We start from the raw sequence: 21182 nt of genomic DNA, 5'->3' as shown, positions 1-21182 counted from the left end.
AAAAGAGAACAAAATACTACTACTACTACTACTACTAAAAACAACAACAACAACAACAACAACAATAATAATAATAATAGAGAACAACAAACAAAGAACATAAACATTTTAAAAGATAAAAGATAAACCCCTTTAGCACGTTTGGCAGTTGTGTTTTGTGAAATTATGTCACTTTCTTTCTTGCTTTCTTTATTTTTTTCTTTCTTCTATTTTATTTTAACATTAACACATTTTATTTTGTTATTTTAGAGTCTCTCGCTCTCTCTCATTTTTTTTACAGTTCATAACCTACAACAATATGATATATAATAAAAAGAAAATAGAGAACATTTTAAATATTTGCAGTAACCTTTTCCTACGTCATCATCCTGCGACTTCGTCATAATCTCGCGACGAACATTTTGTAAACATTTCGAGGCAATTTATCGAGACTCTTATCAACTAACCTTATGGATAATCTTGTGAAGGTGAATTATATATCACACACACTCATAAACTGATTTTGTTAATTTTTTACTGGCCCACACACATGTTCTTAATTAGTTAGCACGAGATGTTTAGCGTAAAGAAAAGGCATCGTTACATCGTTTCCTGACTGTTCTGCAGGTTACAGTCATTCTTCAAATACCTGCACGGAAATAATACCTATTATCTGCAAGTTTGGTTTATTTATTAATTCTGCAGCAAATGAAACTAATGCACATTTACATAAATCTTCGTTTATAAAGGACAAGATAGAACGTAAAGCATCAACACTTGGTACAGTACATCGGTACTCATCTTTCTCCACCAGCCTTAACTCGACTCTCAGCGGCTACGTTTATGTATTAGTTTTTAGGGGGAAAATAGAGTCCATCCAATTTATCTTACATCGACTTAATAGCTTAATGCTACATGTATTACTTGTGACAACCTGACATGTTTGCAGAGATGCTGAAATGAAGGTGTGAACGGTCGCAGCAGTTCTGTGATTCAAATCCATGTTTAAGTAGCTTTTGGTCTTATGGGCGACGTGGATTTCAGACGAAATTCCACCGGAGAAAGAAAGACAGAATAAAAGAAAGACAGACAAGAAAAGAAAGAAAGAAAGAAAACACCTCACAGGTAGCCCCAGGTTGATCCAGAGCATTCTGAAGTGGTGGTTTTCATGTACTATAGCTGCACGTAGGACCATGGAAGATGCCAGTTTGAAAGAAAGATAGCTGTAGTTTATGCAAAAAAATATTCATGGATAAGCCTGTTTATTTCAGGTATACTCTTTTATGGATTGATGGAACCAAAGAGGTGGCCTTTTAGAATTCAGTGCACTGACATGTTATGCATGATCATGATGAAGAGCCATTTTGTTGCCTGTAGTACTGAAGGCATTCATTTTAAGCCTGAAGCAAAGTCTCAAGTCTTTCAGTAAGACAACACCCTGAAGTAGACAATAATGGCACAACAGACAGGTTTTAAAAGGATAGACCAAGCTGTTTCATTGCTATATAATTCTGTCAATATTCTGAATAATTCACTTGAAATCCAGGTTTGTTGAAACTGTGCATTTAGAAAAGTTTTTGTTTTGTTTTCTAAATTTGTGTGACTCACTCAAAATAGGTTTATAAACGAGTTCTTGTGTTTCCTCAGGTTCATGGAGGTGGTGGCTATGACTCTGACTTCAGTGATGATGACGGACAGGGGGAGCCCTCAGAACGAGCTCTTAAAAGGTACTAAAAAATGACATCATGTTCTCACATATATGTGCATCTGTGTTTACTAAATGCTAATATGTGCTTAACTGTAAACACAGGTCCTTTGCATCTTTGTTTTTTATCCAGTATTTTACATTGAGACTGCTTTGAGGAGACAGTCTTCACCACTAATACAAGCTTTCTGGATTCATGTGTATGTTTGATAGGAAACATGAGGAGGAAATCTTACAGAAGCCTTTCCAGAAAGGTCAGCACGCCAAGGTTGCTCACAGCAGCTATCATTCTAATGAAGTGGACAGGTAGAGTACTGTTGCAGTGAAAGATTAAATCAGTTTGTTTCCTGTAAACCTGTGGCACAGTTTTTCCCTCATCTTTTTGTGTATTTAAAATGTGCTGTTTTCTTTGACATCACTTGCACTTAACCGCTACATATTATTGTTAATATTAACCTGATAAAGATTTACCATTTGTATTGAAAAGTTTCAATGATGACATTTTTCTTATAGTTAAAATAATAATCCAGCTTTAGTTCTCCATCTTGACAAGATATATGTATAGATTTACTGTAAAACTTTGGTGTGTCTCCTTTTTTTTTACCTACTGTGTTTCAGAAATCCAAAATAGTCTAAACAAAAACCAAACAGCTTAAATGAAAGAAAATTTAAAATGCATGCAGACCTTGGCATTACACAGGTCAAACTACAGTTATCTAAAATCTTTTAACATTCTATATAAAAACATCCTGTAAAAAAATAAAGAAATAAAAAAATCTTTTGGCTAAATATTCTGTTTCTTCATTGTGTTTTTTTGTGTTTTTCAGAGAGGAAGCGAGGAACAGAAGAGCCCATCTAATATCGATGAATGCTGTATCCTTTTTTATTTGACTTCTTTTGTAAAAAACTTCAGCTTTAAGTGAGACTTATTTATCCTAAACAAATGACTGCAGTTTGAACGTCATAAGAAGTTTGTGGGCGACTACATTTTGTATTACGGAGGACAGATGGCTGACTTTAGACGCTCCACGTAAGTATGAAGTCTCACAGCTTGAGAATCTGTTGGCTGCTGTCAATCAAGGCAAAACTATTGAGAGCTTCTGGATTTCCATTGTTTACTCATGTTAAATACTTAATTCTTATTAATAACAACACAAATTTTCTATTTATCAGTTGTTATAAACTTTGTTATTTGACCTTTTTGTTTCCTTCAGTACCAAAGACAAAACCGATGTGGATGTGCTGCGTGAAAATCATCGCTTCCTCTGGAAGGATGAAGACGAGGAAGACATGACATGGTGATCATTTGAAGTCTGCTGCTCACATGCACAGCTTTAGTTTTCAGTTTGCTTTTGGTTCTAATGTTCTCTAGTGAAAATATACATCTTGGAAGGAGACACCGTGATTGGCTTACGCCGGGTGACAAAAATCAGCTCACTGAAGATGCATCTGTGCTGTATTTCTTTATCACTTGTGACGTGTTCTCCTCCAGGGAAAAAGAACTCGCCAAGAGCTATTACGACAAGCTGTTTAAGGAGTACTGTATCGCTGACGTCAGCAGATACAAGGAAAACAAGGTGGGACTAACATAAATTATCATCAGTAACTATTTTAAACAAGCTCCTAGAAGGTTAAACATGAGTTAAACTACCTACAAAAAAAAAAAAAACCTATAAACTCCTCATCCACCACTACCAGGACACAGCAGAATAATCCATTGTTATGGTCTGCTCCAGTTTTGTGAAAGATTACGTTAATTGTTCCAGTGCCGTTGCCAAGTGTAAAGGTTAATATCTGCTAGTTCACACTAATCTCCATCATAACTCGTCTGCTGTTGACAAAAGTTGGTGGAGTGATGAGCTTTGGCTGCGCTCTTCGTGTCTCTAGTGGCTACTGAGCCATTCTGGTCCAAAGCCAAGTTTTATATCAGAGTCCATATAAATGAAAGGCAGTGAGAATGTAGGTCACCCCCTCCTCTCTTTTGGAGCTGACAAGTCTTCTAAATTCAGATCACTTTTAAACTTATTATTCCCAGACTGTGTACTGATATCATAGGTGATAATACGGGATAACAGGAGAACCTGTAGCTTTTGCAAACATATATATTATGAATGATTTTTCTTATTACAATAATACAGATCTTTCTTAATCTTTGCCCCACAGTTTGGATTTCGTTGGCGAACTGAGAAGGAAGTTGTCTCTGGCAAAGGTACCACTGACTCCTTTGTTTTTTTTCTACATTAGAGGTGGAACATTGTACGATTTAGAGGTATCATGACATGATGAAAAAAAATCAGATCTAAATCATGTCTTAGATTTTGAGAAATAGAAACTCAGGTGAACAACAGCACATGACAAATCAGACTGTGTTGTTATTTATTACACAAAACCGAAGCAAAAATTCCGAAACACTGTGTGAAAAACTTAAGTACACTCTCGCTTCTTCTATGTGAATTGGACATAACAATAATAAAAAAGAGTATTTAAGTGCTGCTAATCAAATGCGCCTGATCAACTGATGATCAGTAAGTGTGAGTGTCTCTATAAGTGTAAACATTTAGTGAGTCAAGTGTGTGTTAACACAATGCCAAGAAAAGCATCAGTAGTGGTTTTAGAGAAGCAGCTACTGCTATCCATCAATTGGAGAAGGGTTATAAAGGCCATTTCCAAACAGTCTGGTTAACCTCACGGTCAGATTGTGTAACGCTCAGAGGAGCTGGCTCTTGAGGCTTTAGTTAGCATTAAATGTTAAAGTTCATGACTGATCAAGTAAAAAAGACTGAGCATGTTTAGAGGGTTTGGCAGGAGAAAACATTTTCTCTCTTAAATGAACGCTGGAGCATTGGTGGTTTACAAAGTTAAGACCTCTGGAACAACAAACAAGCTCAAAGTGGAGATGTCTGGCCATGATGCAAGGCTCCATGTTTTTAAGCAAACACAACACATGAACACTCCATGCCAAATGTCAAGCACTGTAGTAGAAGGGTGTTGATCTGGGTTTGTTGTACAGCCTCAAGAGCTGGACGCTTTTCAGTCATTGAGTCAGCCATGAACCCTTTTGTATGTCAAAATATTCTGAAGATAAAGGTAAGACTATCTTTGTGACAACTAAAGCTAGGCTGAAAGTTGATTCTGTAACAGGACCGCAAGCCCAAACACATCAGGAAATCTCCCGATGGAATGACTGAAAAAGATGAGAATCAATATGTTTTTTTTTTTACACTGCTCCAATTAAAGTCCAAACTCTAACCTGATTAAAAAAATGCTGGGTGGAGAGCTGAGCATAAACAAGTGCCTGCAAATAAGGAATAGGAAGACAAATTGAATTCACAATAAAAGAAAAAGACAAAATCATACATGAAGCAATTTCTTCAAGTTGTCTAACAAAGTCTGGACGAGTTTTTAAATGTCCTGATACATAAAACCTTAGAATTGACAGAAGGTGCTTCCTCTTCTTTAACATGTGTATGATTTTTTTTCCAGTGTAACTAAACTAATAAATATGATATTAACATCCAAAAAGTGGCCTTTATTAGAGAAACCTTAAAAGAAATCCATCCATCCATCCATCCATCCATCCATCCATCTCTTATTTCATACAGTAAAAAAAAACAACAAAAAAACTTCAACACTAGATGGCGACAGAGATAAAGAGACTTAACAAGCAGTACATAACAGATTCTTGATGCCTCCCCCTTCCAAGTTTGTCCTTATAAAGAACAGTTTTGATTTAATGGCTTACTGGTTATTTATCTGTTTTCTGAATGTTTGTGTTCTGATTGGCTTTTGTAGCTTCTAGCCTCAGTGAAAGCTACATTTACTTGCTATGTTGACTCACACCAAACAGTTAGTTCTATGTTTATGCCTCTCATCTTATCCTCTATGCAAACCAGCCATTTAGGAGGAGCTTTGATGGTTACTGTCTATTAATTGTTAGGGATTAGCATAACACCTCCTCCCTGTCAACCGCTGCTTCGTCTGGTAGTGGCAGATATTTATAGGTTTACCAGGAAGGACAATACCTGCAGCTCAATGAGAGTAAACCTGCCTCGGCTACTCATTAGTATGCTTTGAACCCCAGCAAACGAACATGGATAAATTTTACATTTAAATAATTCCTTTGCTGAAATGGTGGTATGTTTTCAGCCTGTTTGTCAGCAAGACTTTGAAATAACTACCCTACTCTGCAGAATGTCATGAAACATGGTGGAAATGTGGTAAAAAGAAGGTTTTATAGAGTGGATCCAAAGCGATTGCTTTGCAAAGAAAAAAAAAAGGGCACTGACCTCAACTGAGGTCTTCTAGTTTGGTTATGTTTACACCGCTATGACCTGTCTGAGAAAGCTGACTAAGCCAATATATTGTTCCAGATTAAGACTGTGTAATCCTGGTCTCTGCCAGTTCATCCCCTGTTGCAATACTATTCAGGAAGTGGGATTAGATAGGTCTGAAGAACTTCACTTCTGTGGTTTGTGTGTATTAATGTTTCCCAGAGAAACACTGAAGTTCCGTTGGACACTAAACTCTTCCCTGAAATCAATCCTGATCAGAGTATCTGAGGTAGACACTGCTCCCGTACAGATGTGGAGACAACATTTAAGACGTAAAAGTGCTTAACTGCTTTGATTTGATTTCTAGGCTCGCACAGAACAAAAACAAGTACTTCAATGTAAAATTTAGGACAAAAATCTGTCAACGTAATCAATAAGAAGGATTGGTAGATTACTTCCACGTGGACTAAATATTATCAAGCCATGTTTGCGTGTTGCTCTTGTCAGATAGCCAGAATGGACCTCGGTTTACAGATACATTAAAAACAAATAATACAAATACAAAACTTGAACTTTCACCTGATCTTGCATTTCCTTGTAAAGGGGGGGCGCCACACATCAGCTATGCTGTAAACACCTTTGTGCAAACCACCCACCTTATCATCCCTGCTGTGTGTGCACTGTAGGTCATGCTAGCATTAGGTAATACTGACCACACTCCATCCAATAAGGTGGATCACTAAGAACACTGACCCTTCTTTTCATGGCCACAGTGATATGGGATCAATTAGTGTACCGTACCTAAATATATACTTCTGTCTTCTTTAAATGGAGCACACAGTGATTTCTTCGGTCATCTCAGGTGTCAAGTTTCACTACACTTTATAGACTTCTTGAAGAATGAGACGTACTTCTACACCATGCTGGTTCCATCTTTTTATAAAAGCAGCATTTTAAAAAGTTGGGGTTTTTGGGTTAATACTTCCTCAGTGTTTCTTACCTTTACTTTGCTTTCTGTGTATTATGAGCCTCAGAGAGATAATATGAGATCTTTGCAAGGGACTGTTATTGCATTGCGTAATGTTTGCCAGTGTGTTGACAGATTTGTGTGCCTGTGCTTTGGTACAAACAAATCAGGCAACTGCTTATAACAGTTTCTAAAGCACTATTAGTGGTTAAAAAAACAAACATAAAAGAAAACATCACCTGCTCTTTTTAACTCATAAAAGGTCCAGTCTTTTAGTCTGTTTTATTCAAGTATCTAAAACACTTTGTATTATTATTTATTAAACATTTATGGTTTCAGTACTAATTATAACAGGGAAAACATTTATTAAAAGATAATAGGATGCACCCATAATTTACACATATGACATATAGACTATGTACAAAAGACCCATCCCAACATCCCAACTCACTGTTTTTTTTTTATTTATTACAACATCAAAAGGTTTAAAAAAAACTTAAAACTAAGAATTTAGAGCATAAACTTCCAAGTCTTTACTCAGATATCACATGAAGTGACAAATAAGGTCATTTTCTCATAGAATTGTTTTTGCAGCCTGAGAAATTACTACCTAAAGGTCATTAGAAAGAATGCATTTCCATCTTGGTTTCTCTTTGTAAACCTGGAAGCTGCAGTGATCCTCTGCATGCATTCTGTGTAAGAAAGCAATAAGCATACTAAATATAAAGCAGCAGTACAGAACTCGTTGCTCTACATTTTTGCAGTGAAAGCAAAATACATGTTGCATATGAGTGCAGTTTAAGTGGAGACAATTCAATAGATTGACAGCCTTTGGCAAATATTTTGCAACTACCAACATGATCCAAGAGCATCAAGGTAACATCTGCGTCTGCCTTAAATATTTTCTTCCTATGCTTTCCAAGAAGGAAAATCCACAGAAATGATAATCTGTGTTTGTCCCTGACACTTGATAGCTTGCAAGATCCTCCTATTTTATCTTCAGTATTGCTTGTTGACATAAAATATTCCCACCAGTGAAACAGTGTAAGATCGTTGCCCCGACACCAGATTTAAAACCCAGGTACAGTACAAAAAACCGATACAGCTACGTCACAGACCCATAAAGAAAGTGCTCGAAGGTGACAGATATTTATTCATATGTAGCAATCCAGATTATAAGTCTTGAGATCATATTACTGGAGCATATGTTTATCTGTGGTTTAAAGGCATTTAGGGCTTCATTCCAGGTCATGTTTTTTCTGTGACTTTTCCCTCTGGTATAAATTTGGGTTTAGTGTTTTCTGTCAAAAGGAGGTCAAAGGTATAGCATTTGGGGCTACGTGCCTTCAATGTGGGCCTCTTGTTAAAGTAAATACGGTATAGAGTAGAGGAGGTCTTGCCTTATGTAACTCCCCTTACTTAAAAAAAAACAAAAAACAGATGCTCCCTTCCACTCTAACTTTGAGAGCTGGAGCAGTTTGACAGACTGCTGCCTCTAAGTAACTAAATGCTGTCAGCTGGAGCATGAGGCCACTTCAAGTGTACACAGTGACATTGCTGACCTTGTTGATATTAGTTCTTTAGAATTCAGTTTTGACACCACAGTTGTAGTTTTTCACACTTTCTCCAACTCTGATCTTTACATCACATCCAGCCTCAGATATATTTTTGACATAAAAAGCAATTCGTCCACAACTAAATGATTGATTTCAGATAATGTCACATCCTGGGGATTTCTCTTAAATATCCATTGAAGTCAAATAAAAGTGTGATAGGGTGAGATGATGTATTCTTGTTAAGATGATAATTTGTGCTTTATGTTTAACTTTATCCTTCTGGGCTCTGTTTTAACCACACAAAATACTTCATCTTCAGACAAACTACAGGGTGTATTTCTGAAGAGCTAGACGTAATTGCTTACTAGTGCACAGCTCCAAGTTAGCCAGACTAGCAGTAGAGACTGCCAGTGATACCATTCCTGTGTATCTGTGAGTGTGTAACAAGATGCACATTTAGAGTGTCTCTAAATGGATTACTGAGGCGACAGAAGCAACAGCTGTAATGCATGTAATGCCAGTAGAATGTGATGCTGTTTGATCTGCAAAATAGGGATGAACTTAAGGTCAACATTTTCGACTGCTTCTCAGTGTAAGAGGCAGACATGAAAGAGGTAAATCTGTTCCACTCTGAGTGTGTGGCTGGAGAGGCAGCCATTTGGTTGCCAGTTGCATTTCTAGTATTTAATATGTGAGGCACGAGGCAATGAGGCATCATACTGCACATCAGCTAACAGTGGAAGATGATGAGTGTATTGGGGCTGCATTGTGATAACCATGACATGAGATGAGCATCTCAGCAGTTTGGGTTATTTGCTTTTATGTTTTTAACTGAAAGCAAGACAATGAGGTTCATAATAATCTAATGCAACTGCTAAAATCCATTCACCAGCACCTCTTATTGCATGATTAAATATACACTTGTGTTTTACAGCATTGTATAAACAACAGTTTGTGATGTGGTGTGTTTGCAGGGTTTAGTGGCTTTTTTTCTCTGCTCACTGCCTGGGAATATTGTGAGAAGACACATATGCTGCAGCTGGATTCAGTCTCCCTCAGGCAGAGTTAGGCCAGTTTTCCCAAAGATGTACAACCTCATTTCCAAAAAGCTGAGACGTTGTAGCAAATTAAAGTAAAACTGATTGCAGTAATTTAATATACCTTAAAATATGTGTTAAATTAAAAGTAGAAAAATATACAAGTGATTTGAATTCAATGACAGCTGATGGAGATGTTGGGGATTATAGTTGACAAAAGTCATGCAAAAATAATAAAAAAAAACATCTCACTACTATTGAGGTTTATTAGCGGCAGGTTAAGGGCATCCCATACAGTTTTATATTGGTAACAGATCAGCAGTTTTTATTTGAGGAGGCAAACTATGATCTTCAAGCTGTTATAAATATTAGAAACTGTCTTCAAACTTTTAAAACAAAACGCAGTAGGTCTGTAAACAAAAGTTGTTAGCATGCAAAATGCAAAAATTCTCCTGCTGCTGGTTAATAATGGACTGAGGTGATGTGGAAAACTATCCTCTGGTCTAAAAAATCAAAATCTGAAGCTTTCTTTCCTTTGGGCTAAAGAGGAGAGAGGTCATTCAGCTTGTTATCAGCTCTCATTTCAAAAGCTAATTTTCTTCACTATAGTGACCAAAGGGAAACAAAAATGTTATGCTAATATGGTATGCTAAGCTAATAGTTTTCCTTTCTGTAGGTTATGTTAATATGTTCCTTTAAAACCTAGATCATTTAGATAATTTGTCGTGATGTAACAAAAATGATCCATATGCATAATTTGGTTTCATAATCTTTTTTAAAACTTTCAGAGTTATTTAAAGTGAAGGAAAAGTTAATGCACGTTGACTCAGGTCACAGCCCTTTGACTTCATCCACTGACTGTTAATCATGCCGCCATCTGTCCTGTGGTAAATATCTGTCTTGATCTCAGGCTGCTGGCTGGTGGCATTATCAGCCATTGACGTAAGAGGGAAGCAGGTTCCTCTCTTGACGAGTTTACTCAGCCAACTTGCCAGCTTTTTTTTTTTTCATGGTGCATGTGAGGCTCACGTGACCTAATGCATGTCAACAAAGCACAGTGGATATCTATTTTTTCCCTTTTTTTTCTATCAAGAGAAACCCAGAGATGAGTTAAAACCTTATTATGTAAAGCAGACATGCCCTTTGTGCCCCCTTTTTTTTTTTTTCCAAAAAGCCTCAGAACAGAGAACCAGCGACTGAAGTTCTTATTAGCTTTCGTATGAGGCATTGTAGGGCCTGGGGGCTGAAATCTGTCAGAAATAAGCAAACGATTCTGGCCTTGATCATTTTTAGCTTTTGGCATTTATTTAGATGAAGAAACTGCCTACAAACAGATTGATATTAATTCCCCTTTTCAGGGTTGAGGTTGTATGTAGCTTGAGGGTGTCCAGACCAACACTGTTATAACCTTTGAATATATCACGTTCTTTTATATTACACAATGAACTGTTTCTTTTTAACACTGAAAGGATTCAGAACCTTCAACAGTGTTTAATCATTAGTTTATTTGTTAATGAATATAATAGTGTTCCAATTATTGAGTGAAAGCTCCAAATTCATGAGACTCTAAGCACAGAAATACAACTTTGACTTCTAATGAGATGGGAATGAGCTCTTATGTTTAAGGTGGTTGACGCTCCTGAAATTCCAGTATTAATATTTAGGTTTAATGGAGACAAGACTAACAGGCTTTAAAACTGTAAACATTTTTTTTTCTCACCACTTGGTTCTAAAATATCTCAGCTCCTTTGAGGTTTTGATGATTGATTTGAGCTCAGACAACAGAAATGATTCTAGAAATAATCTTCTAAAAACCTTTGCCTTTTAGCATATCCACAGATTTCTGTTTGTAGAGATCGCCGTGTGGTTGACTTTTTGGTTTTTGGGTGTTATATCTCAAAAAACTTTGGCTTCACTGCCAGGGAAATTGGAGCAGAAATCATTATGAGTTGTACTAACTTTAATTATGCTCTGACCTTTCATTCACCAATCATCATGTAAATATTATGACATCTTATTAGCTTGGGATGGCTGTAGTCCTGTTTACTTTTGAATATGACTAATCAGACTCTCCCCCTTTATACCTTTGAGACTTTTAAAGATGTGAAAAAAATCAACTTGTCATCTGAAACATTAGTAATACTGTACTGAATCAAGAGTATAAATGGGGATTAGGACATATTGATTCATATTTTTTTGTAAAATAATGAACAACCTATTTCATTTCTACTATAAGCTAATATGTTTTTTTTTTTTGTTTGTTTTGTTGTGTTAAATGTTGTTCCAGATTCCTACGCATTAATCCTGGGAACCTCGTTAGAGTAGAGGCTGGAGCCTTAAGTGTCTTTTTTAGCTGACGTCATCGGATTTTAATCTAGCACGTGCAGGGAAAGTCTGCCTTATACCACAAGTGGCCTGCAAGCCACAATGACCAGCATCACTTCACCTGGATGCTGACAGAGTGTTGCGCCCAGGCGGAAAGGGCTGGCTTCACTTTCTCCTGGCAGGGGGAGAATTTCTTGTCCCCGAGCCAGAAATGGTCTGCACTGACGCATTCACTCCTTCTGTTATAATTTGAAGGAACCCCGGAGACCAGATCAGTGCAACCTTAAGCTCCTCTAGGGATAATAGTCAGGCTGTGCAAGTGGCTGGAAGGTTGCCTAAGGGCACGAGGTGAGATGTAGAAAAAGGAATTGAAAAGGAGCAGGGTTGATGAGGACAAAGGGATTGAGAGTTTGGGGGAAGATGTGTTAAAGAGAGCTGCAGGGTCTGGGATTTTAGACATTTTGTCTGAAATTCACCTTCCTAAAATAAAACTTTTGTCTCTGTGTTTTTGCAGTTCTTGTTATTTTCTTTTTCCCAGCTAATAATTATAACAGTATCAGCATGTTCACTGTTAGATATCAGAAGCTGTTTGATCTTTACCTCTTGCTGTGTAATTATCTCAAGAGAGTGAAGTTGAGATAAGTAGCTAAACCATATAATTGTAAATAGTGCTGCAAATCAGTTTATTCTTGGATGTTTGCTGTATGAAAGCTCCCTTGTCTTTCAGGTCAGTTTCAGTGTGGAAACAAACATTGTGAGAAGGAGGATGGCCTTAAAAGCTGGGAGGTGAATTTCGCCTATGTCGAACACGGGGAGAAGAAGAACGCTTTGGTCAAACTAAGTAAGATAAAACAAGTCATACTTTCCAAATGATGAGCATTTGCTCATCACATATGCATGTGGGTATGCACCTAACACCCAACTTATACGACACCTCCTTTATATAACAGACTGTAGAGAGAGTGTTAGAATAATCACTGTAATTTGAGGACCCACCAGTCAGAGTGAAGTCAGTCAAGCGGAGTAATAGTCTCTCTTAACAAGCAAGTGCGACAGGTCTCTTCCAGAGATATTGTTTGTCCTCAACTAAAAAGATTTCCCAGTTTGTGCTAAGTCCAAATCCAGTGTTTTGACAGGAAAGAAACAAGACTTGGCAACTTGTTGCGTTATTGGAAGAATGTAATGGATAAGGGTGACTCTTATGTACCCTCTTTTTATATAACATAAGTATTTAAGTATTTGTAGATTTTCAAATTCTACCTCGTTCTCTATGAACAGGATTTTTTTTCTTTTAGAAATAAGAAGTCTTGTCTTTTTTGAATCAGAATAAATCAGGCATTCCACAGGGCGCTCTCCTTGTTCCTCTCCTTTTTGTTTTTTTACAAATGTTGGTATTTTTTGTTGTATAATTCCCAGGTAGGATATCTACTTTTATGTTGATTATACTTACTTTGAGTTAGCTTAGGAGTGCTTCTGAAAATAATTTTCAGTTAACAGAGCACATACAGTATCTACAAGTTAAAATGCCGTTGTGCAAAGTAGGGATGTCACGACTATAGATTTTTTTGGTACAATTATTGTCAAAGAAAAGTTTTTACGATTACTGCAGCTATTTTAATGTTAATTTCCCAACACTATAAATGTGTAAGATCATATGAACACACCCTGTAAGTTTATAAGTTTTAATTAGGGCTGTCACAAACAATGTGTCAATGCAGAGAGATTAATCTGTGGAATTATAACTTTTTTCACATTAATGGATAAACATCAAAGATATTTCTCATGCTATAGCAAAAATCTAAATTTGGCATTATCTTGGCAAAAGAGCTTATTTTAGGCATGAAAACATCTGATCACAACAGTGAACCAAATCCACCAAAAAGCACTTTGTTGTCCTTATTTATGGAGATTCTGACCGTTTAAAGCCATACATATACAGGATGACCAATTTGATATATATAATTTTTTTATGGAAAGTGACAATATTGAGGAATCTTTATAATTATGTAATCATGACATTCCTAATGCAAAGTAGAAAACAAGACCCTGAAACACTAGGTTTAAAATGGACTGGAATGAAATGGAAAACTGTCCTTTGGTCTGATGCATCAAAATCTACATTTCTTTTTATGAAAACCATGGTATCTTTGCCTCGACATAACAGTGACCATGAGATTATCAGCATACAGTTTAAAGGTCAGCACCTTCTAAGTTATTAGGGTGCAGATCTTTATCAGACTGTAGAGAGTGCTTATATCAGTCAACAAGTCTGACTACATTCTGCACTTTTACAAGCACAAGCACAGCTCCAGATGTTAAACTGGCCTGCTTGTCCAGACCTGTCACCCACTGAAACCATTCATCACATTCAAACTAAAAGTTATGATAAAGTAGTCCCCAAATTTTATGCATTTAAATGCAAATTTTATGTGCTCCTTCATCAACATTACAATAAAGTTGGTAAAAGAGGTGTGAGAATTAACCCTTCATCCCCCTATAACGAAACAACTGACAGCACTGTTTCTGTTATAGGACTGTGCCCTGAATGCTCTTTCAAACTCAACTACCATCACAAGTAAGCCAACTTACTGTATATAATTTTTTTAATTTTTTTTGTATTAAAATACTAGTTTGTTTTTGTTTTTTTTTTGTTTTTTTTTGTAGCTGTGCAGTGTGCAAGTGTGTGAAAGTAGGGCAGATCACCATGGACAGTGAGCTCGCACTGTTCTGAGAGATGAAGGGGTTTAGAATTTAACCCATGACTTCTAACTCCAGTCTGAATTTACCAGCCAAAGTGCTAAGATTTTTATCACAGACTTTTTTCTATTGGTTTATCTAGAAGCAATAATTATCTGTTATTATGCGCCTTAGGCTGGTTAAGATGCTAGCACTTAAATAGCAAAGTCAGAAAAGACCTTAAATAAAAACAAGAACTAAGCCCGGTCCCTCTGTTAGCCTCACATTTGCTATAATGGATTATATCTTGGATTTCAGTTAGTAGCTTAGCTGGCTATAAATGGTGTAGTTTAATATTTTTAATATAATTTGGTCAACTTGTGTTTCTGTTTAGGAGAAAGGAAGTAAAAGCAAAGACAAAAATTAAAAGGATATCGCAAGAGAACCAGGAGCCACTAAAGAAGAAGAAGAGGAAGAGATCGTCTTCTCATTCTAAGAAACGCAAACATAAGAAGCACAGAGGTAAATACACTTTTCTTTCCTCTCCAAACCAAATATACTGCCCTTTAAGGCTGTAATTAAATGGATCAACCCCATGGAAGTAGCCTTGTTTTATTTCTTTACATTTCTCTCCTGAAAATAACATGATTCCATTATGACTGCCCATTTATTTTAATTGTTTACAGATCGTTCCACCTCATCCAGCAGCTCAGAGTTTGAGTCACAAAAGTCAGACAAAGGTACCGTAAAAAACACTAATAAAGACACACAAACATGAGAGCACTCATTTATTTAAACAGCCCTGCACATTGGACGTCTGTCTGCCTTTCCTGCACATTACGTTTACAACCCTCTAAACTTCTACAATAAAAACACCTTGACAACCTCTTCGAAAAACACATCCATCAGCTTTAATGTTAATAGACCGACAGTGGGTCTGTTTTCTCTTGTTTTCATTTTAATTACTTTCTTCTTTTTTTTTTTTATCTCTGTTCCACTTTGTTTTCCTCCTTGTATTTTTGACTTTCACTGTGAACAGCATGCAGTGAAGTAGCTCTGTTTTCTTGATTCCAGGGTTTTGATTGATGAATGTGTGAGTAGGTGGAGGTGTACACAAAAACAAGATTCATCGTACCACAGAAGTTCAGTCTCTCAGCTCGGCACGCAATAAGAGTCATACACGAACAATCTCACTTTCTTTGTTTCACTTATACATATAAAGTACGTACATGTCTTCAGTCAGTGAATACATCACGTGTATGTTATGTTTTATAGATCACTGCAGAGAAACTTTGAACTCTCTATTACAAAGTTGCTGTAGAGCATCATTTTGCAGGCTTTTTCAAGGTCCTGCCACAGAGTTTTTATGCACTTTAAGGTCTTTAGTTTGACAAGGTACCTGTAAAATTATATGCATTATGGCCAAACTTCTCCACTTTGGTCTCATTTGTACAAAAATATATTTGTCTAGAAGTCTTATGGTTTGTTCGAATGCACTTCGTAAACCTGTGTTATGTTGCCATGTTCTTTTATCTTAAAAAGAAGAGGCTTTCTCCTTCCAGCCCTTCCATGACAATTATTCTGTCTGTCATTTAACATTTATCATCCTAACTAAGGCCTGTAGGGTCTCAGATGTAGGTGTTGTGGTTTTTACAGTTTCAACGAGCATGAGTTCTGACTTTTAGGTTGATGTTGCTTTGATGTCAACACCTGGGAAATTTGGCAACAGATCTGATCGTCTTCCACATCAGAATGATATAGTTTAGAAATAACCTTATAACCCTATAGACTGATGGGAGCATTGTGTTAACACGCACCTGAAAGCTCCAAACATGTAAACTACCTCATGGAAGTGTGTGCAACTAACAGCTCTCTGGCACTTTTCTAATAGAAAGTGAAGCTGGGGATGAGCCAGAGGACCAATCAGAAGCTGACCACTGGCGAGGACCCGCCCCTGCTGTGGAGGAAAAGTCAAGGTGAGGTTAAAAACTAACATTTCTATTAAATCTCACTCAGTAAGCTCCTGTAAAACCATCACAGACTATCATTACCTCTTAGTGAACATGGATTACTTTTCTCTCTATAACACTATACTAGACCACTTACATACCCCTCACTAAGCTGTTCGAAACTGTCAGATCAGACAAGTCACTAAACCTTTAACCTTAAAGAGGTCTGTTGCCTTTAAAAAAAAAATTCTAAGTCAGATTAATCTTTCTCCTGCTCCCTGCTGTTTACTCTTTGTGCTCTTCATCATTTTAGGAAGTCAACATCATTTTATATCATGTGGATTACTGACACTGCCAGAGTTATTCAGGGTCTTTCCCCTTGTGAAGCATTCAATCGTTTATGTCAGCACTGAGCATGAGAGGAACTGACATTTCTGTGTTTTGGTTGTTTTATCTGTTTAGGGAGGAAGAGTTTGATGAGTACTTTGAAGACATGTTTCTTTGAATCTGCTGGTGTCAACGGCAGCCCTGCTGTGACTACATTTCTTTTGAATCCCACTGACATTAAGTATGTTCTTTTTAAGTCTTGTGTGTATGAAATAAACATAATGTTTATCCAGCCTGTACCTATCAGTCTTTTATTTACACTTCTGGCATCATCTGTGTTTCTGTCTCCCCCACCATCATGTGAGAATAATTGAAAGTAGTTTTAGACAGCATGGCTCCAGGGATGGCAAAGTCTGACTTGCTATGATGAAGAATGAAAACTATCCATAACTTTTTGATTGATTGGTGTGAAAAAAGTGTCACTTTGTGATGAATTACTTGAATAATGTTTTATTTTAACAACTGCTGCCAACTTCATTTCATCCATTTGTTCTAAAATCCAAATCCAATGCTCATGTTTCTGTATGACGATGTGTTGAATCATATTATATATATTCCCAGTATTGGACCTGACAAAAGTGATTGAGCTGTGGTTCTTGCATGCAGTTGTGTTTCAAAATTTGCAATTTTTTTTCCTAATTTATGTTTTAGGATTTATTGTAATATTGTAATGTTGTACCTAATGAAACTATTTATCCTAGTTTGATTTTCAGCAGAATAATTTTAAATGATGGCTTTTATCAACTGTGGAGCTGGCCAACCAGCGCAAACCTGCTTTTTTTTCAGAATGGAAAGGCCCCGTTTGTTTCCTGTTTATAAAGGAAGAATATTGTGCAAAATTTAATCATCCCAAGCGATTTGACCTCTTCATTACCTCCCACCACATGACTTGTCCACAGACATAGCTAGGAAAAGCTAGGCTACGGGTAGGCAAGTTCGGGCCCTAAGAGCTGCAAGTTTTAGATGTTTCCCTGTTTCAATACACCTGATTCAAATAAATGATTTAACCTGAGTCCTTAAATTTTGTACCAACCTTCAGGTGCAAAGCAGCTGCTAGCAATCCAAAAATTAAAATACACTGGTATCCGAGGAGCAAAATATAAACAATACAGGGTTCAAACGCATTTTAATCTAGCAGCTTATTCCGTTTGTGGCGTGACTAATAAATAACAAAGATAATAAAACCTTTTAGAAATCAGGTCACCTTTTGTTTATATTCACAGTACTTTTGATCAGGGGCATAATTTTCAACAGAGAAATTTTAATATATTTTTTAAAATCTTTGTTAAGTGCTTTTGGTTTTGTTTCAGTTGAATGATAAAAATTTCTGATACTCAGATCTGTATACGTTTATACCAACTTTTGATCGACATCAGAGCGTAAATCAGCTCATTTGAACACATACAGAAAACTAAATAGAAAAAAATTACACATTGGTGATTTTCCCCCTCCTTAGACAAAGTTACTTAAATGAATCAAAGGGAAAGGGGTTGTAGTTTTTTCTTCACTATATTTAAGTTTTTTTTTAAGATTCAATAATATTGGACATTTTATTCAAATATTCATGCTTAACAGAATTGATTCACTTGCAGTGATAATTGGGGCTTAAAATTTCTGTTTAAAATTTAAAATTGAATGTGACAATAATTCTGACTAGGACTTGTTCATATAAAGAAAAAACAAGGATTAGCTTGACGTGTTCTACTTGCCAGTGGGAAACTGAAGCACCATTGACTTAGTAAAGAAAGTTGCATGAGCTTTGCTTGGAGTTTACAGACCTTGGTTTAAACCAGGGGTGCCCAGCTGCGGTCCTCAAGGGCCACAGTCCTACAGGCTTTTGATGTGTCCCTGCTCCAAAACCACCTGACTCAAATTTAATGCGTCACTGTGCAAAACTTGATAGGCTGTTGGACAGCGGCCCTCGAGGACCGACTTTGGGCACCCCTTAAATAAAGACATTTATTTTCCTTGTTACGTCCCTTTCTGTCTTGCTTTCATATTCTGGTTGCTTTTTCAGTCTTTTACTTTGTGATTGACAGCAGTGAAAGCTAACAGGTCCTTAAGTATGGTATACTTGGGTACTATAAAAAATTTTTCCAAACAAAATAAAAACTTATGTAGTTTGTTTGGTCAAATATTCCACCTTATCAGGGGACACCACAGTGCATGCTTGTTGTACATAATGACCATACTGGATTGCTCTGTTGCATTATTACACCAAAAACCAAATGTTTTATTAAACTTTTTAAAAAGATATCTCAACACGATGCTATCTCCACCTTTCTGCATGCAGAATCTGTTAAAAACAAGCCGTATGAACAGCAGTGAACAGCACAGTCAGACAGCGCTGAATCGTGCAGGGATGAAAATCAATCCACTGATCCTCTTTCCCCAGAGGCTCATCCAGCTTTGGAGCCTTTTAAGATCCTGCACGATATATAGCTAAGAACGAGCGCTGTCGCAGCTAAGCCCAGAGATTCTTGACTTCGTTTCCAGTGTCTGTCCAACCTTAATGTGCATGAGCAGGAATGCAAGACAAACTGACACCTTTCTGAGTGCAAGACTTTTTTATAATGAGAAAAAGTGATACGATTTTTTTTTTTTTACACCTCCATGACTTCCTACATTTGCTTACACACACATCTCATAATTTATACATACATTTGAGGTAATTTCATACATCAAAAGACAGTTTTCTAATGTCTCAGTGACAATAGCTGGAATAAGTAGAAAGCATATCGTGCATTATTTCACTCAAGATCCACAAAGGAAAGTTAGGAGCCACTTTTAACACTGGAGACATAACTGGAGGCGTCACTATTAATATAAAATATGTGAAGCAGCTACAATGGGGTCAAATATTTGGAAAAAAACCTTACCCAGGGCTGAATTGTGTAAAGGGTTTTGCACAGTTTTGGTTCCAGTGATTACAACAGCTCCTAACTTCACCTCAGGAAGCAGACATGGAGATTCCACGTTGTCCCAAAGCCATGCTGATAGGATTAAACGCCTTTGATTGATCCCTCATTGATTAGAGGAGATGACATTGCGTAACAGGAAATTAAGAGCTTGCTTTTCCCCGGTGGGAAGGAAGGAGCACTGATGTTGCACTGTAAGCTCAGATGCCTCACCAGATCTCTTTAGTTTAGGTTTACAAAGAAGAGTATTGATATACACCCGGCTGATGAGTAAGAGAGGCAAGGAACTTTGCTCATGTCATCATACAATCAATGGAACAACAGTTGTTCTTTACAAAAAAGAAAAACAACAACAAAAAAAAAAAAAAACCACATTGTCTGCACATACATATGATAAGGTTTTCATAGCCTCATTTGTCTCCTCTGTAAGTCTAAAGCTGTGTGGATCACAAACACTGGCTGCCAATCAAATCCTACCAAAGCTTCTTACAGGAGAGGTAGACCTACTGAACTGTTTGACTCTTGCCTGCTTAGAAGAAGCAAAAGTTACCCTCATAGTAGTTTTATGCTTCCGTTTTTACCAAGTTTACATAACTTTTATTTTACAATTTCTATGTAATCAACTATATACATGTGAATTCATGAAAAGGAACATGAAATTGTAAATTTGATCTAAAGACTGCAGTAAATGTTACATAATTCTCCAGGTCAAAACAGCTTCAAGGTGTTTATCAAAGCTGACAATAAAGTTTCACAACTCATAGTTTCTTTGCCTGAATGGAAATGATTCACTCGTGGAATAGTTTGTAGATTCAGAACATTCTCTCTCAAAGCTCAAGCTCTCTGTTCATGAACAATGTTCAAGTACAAAATACTCAAAAAAAAAAAAAGTATATAGATGAATTGCATATTGGGATGAATAAACCTTCACATAACTCATCAGCTCCTTCAGAGGCAAGAAAACATCAACCCTTATTTGTTGTTAATCCTCGTCCCTCCCGCTTTATGTGCTGAGGGGATTCATTTCACATTTCAAATGCCCGTTCCTTTAACTGTTAGCCAAAATTTTAAAGTTCCACATGACTACAGTTTACATTTGTGGTGTTATTCTCCCTCTTTGTCTTTGTTCAGGCCTGTTGCTGCTAAAACAGCAGCAGCTAAATGCATTGTGCAAGCCACAGCACTGCTATACTATGTGTTAATGACTGCCAATAAGAATGCTGTCTGAATTAAACTCCTCCAATGCCTATTTCAACTATGTACGCTAAGACATTTCTATCTTAGTATGACCAGCATATAAGTTTCTCCAAACATGATGTCAAACCATGTTAGAAATGTTTGAACTGATTCTGTGTTGAGGGGAAAAAATGTGTATTTTACAATCTAAAAGTCCGTGGCTGTGCGTCGTACAA

The 21182-nt window shown here is 36.8% G+C and overlaps 1 protein-coding gene across 1 annotated transcript; it reads left to right on the top strand.

Moving 5' to 3' along the window:
- The first annotated feature begins 389 nt into the window (after positions 1-389).
- Positions 390-17484, top strand: fra10ac1 (FRA10A associated CGG repeat 1). Its single transcript, XM_041973059.1, has 14 exons — positions 390-467; positions 1627-1706; positions 1898-1990; positions 2512-2557; positions 2638-2714; positions 2899-2982; positions 3177-3261; positions 3848-3893; positions 12568-12681; positions 14373-14415; positions 14911-15038; positions 15203-15256; positions 16408-16492; positions 16928-17484. The coding sequence occupies exons 1-14, from the start codon at positions 450-452 to the stop codon at positions 16968-16970; spliced, it is 996 nt and encodes a 331-aa protein (XP_041828993.1). The 5' UTR covers positions 390-449; the 3' UTR covers positions 16971-17484.
- Positions 17485-21182: the final 3698 nt, after the last annotated feature.

This window comes from Melanotaenia boesemani, chromosome 21 (assembly GCF_017639745.1).
Source record: "Melanotaenia boesemani isolate fMelBoe1 chromosome 21, fMelBoe1.pri, whole genome shotgun sequence".
In the NCBI taxonomy this organism is placed as follows: Eukaryota; Metazoa; Chordata; class Actinopteri; order Atheriniformes; family Melanotaeniidae; genus Melanotaenia; species Melanotaenia boesemani.
Note: the sequence above shows the minus strand (reverse complement) of the source record. Positions and strands in the feature narration are given on the sequence as shown.

What these genes read in the sequence shown, in the direction of transcription:
- fra10ac1 (XM_041973059.1), top strand. An exon ending in GCAGATACAAGGAAAACAAG is followed by an intron (nt 3,262 to 3,847) that starts GTGGGACTAACA and finishes TTTGCCCCACAG; the next exon opens with TTTGGATTTCGTTGGCGAAC. An exon ending in GTCACAAAAGTCAGACAAAG is followed by an intron (nt 15,257 to 16,407) that starts GTACCGTAAAAA and finishes CTTTTCTAATAG; the next exon opens with AAAGTGAAGCTGGGGATGAG.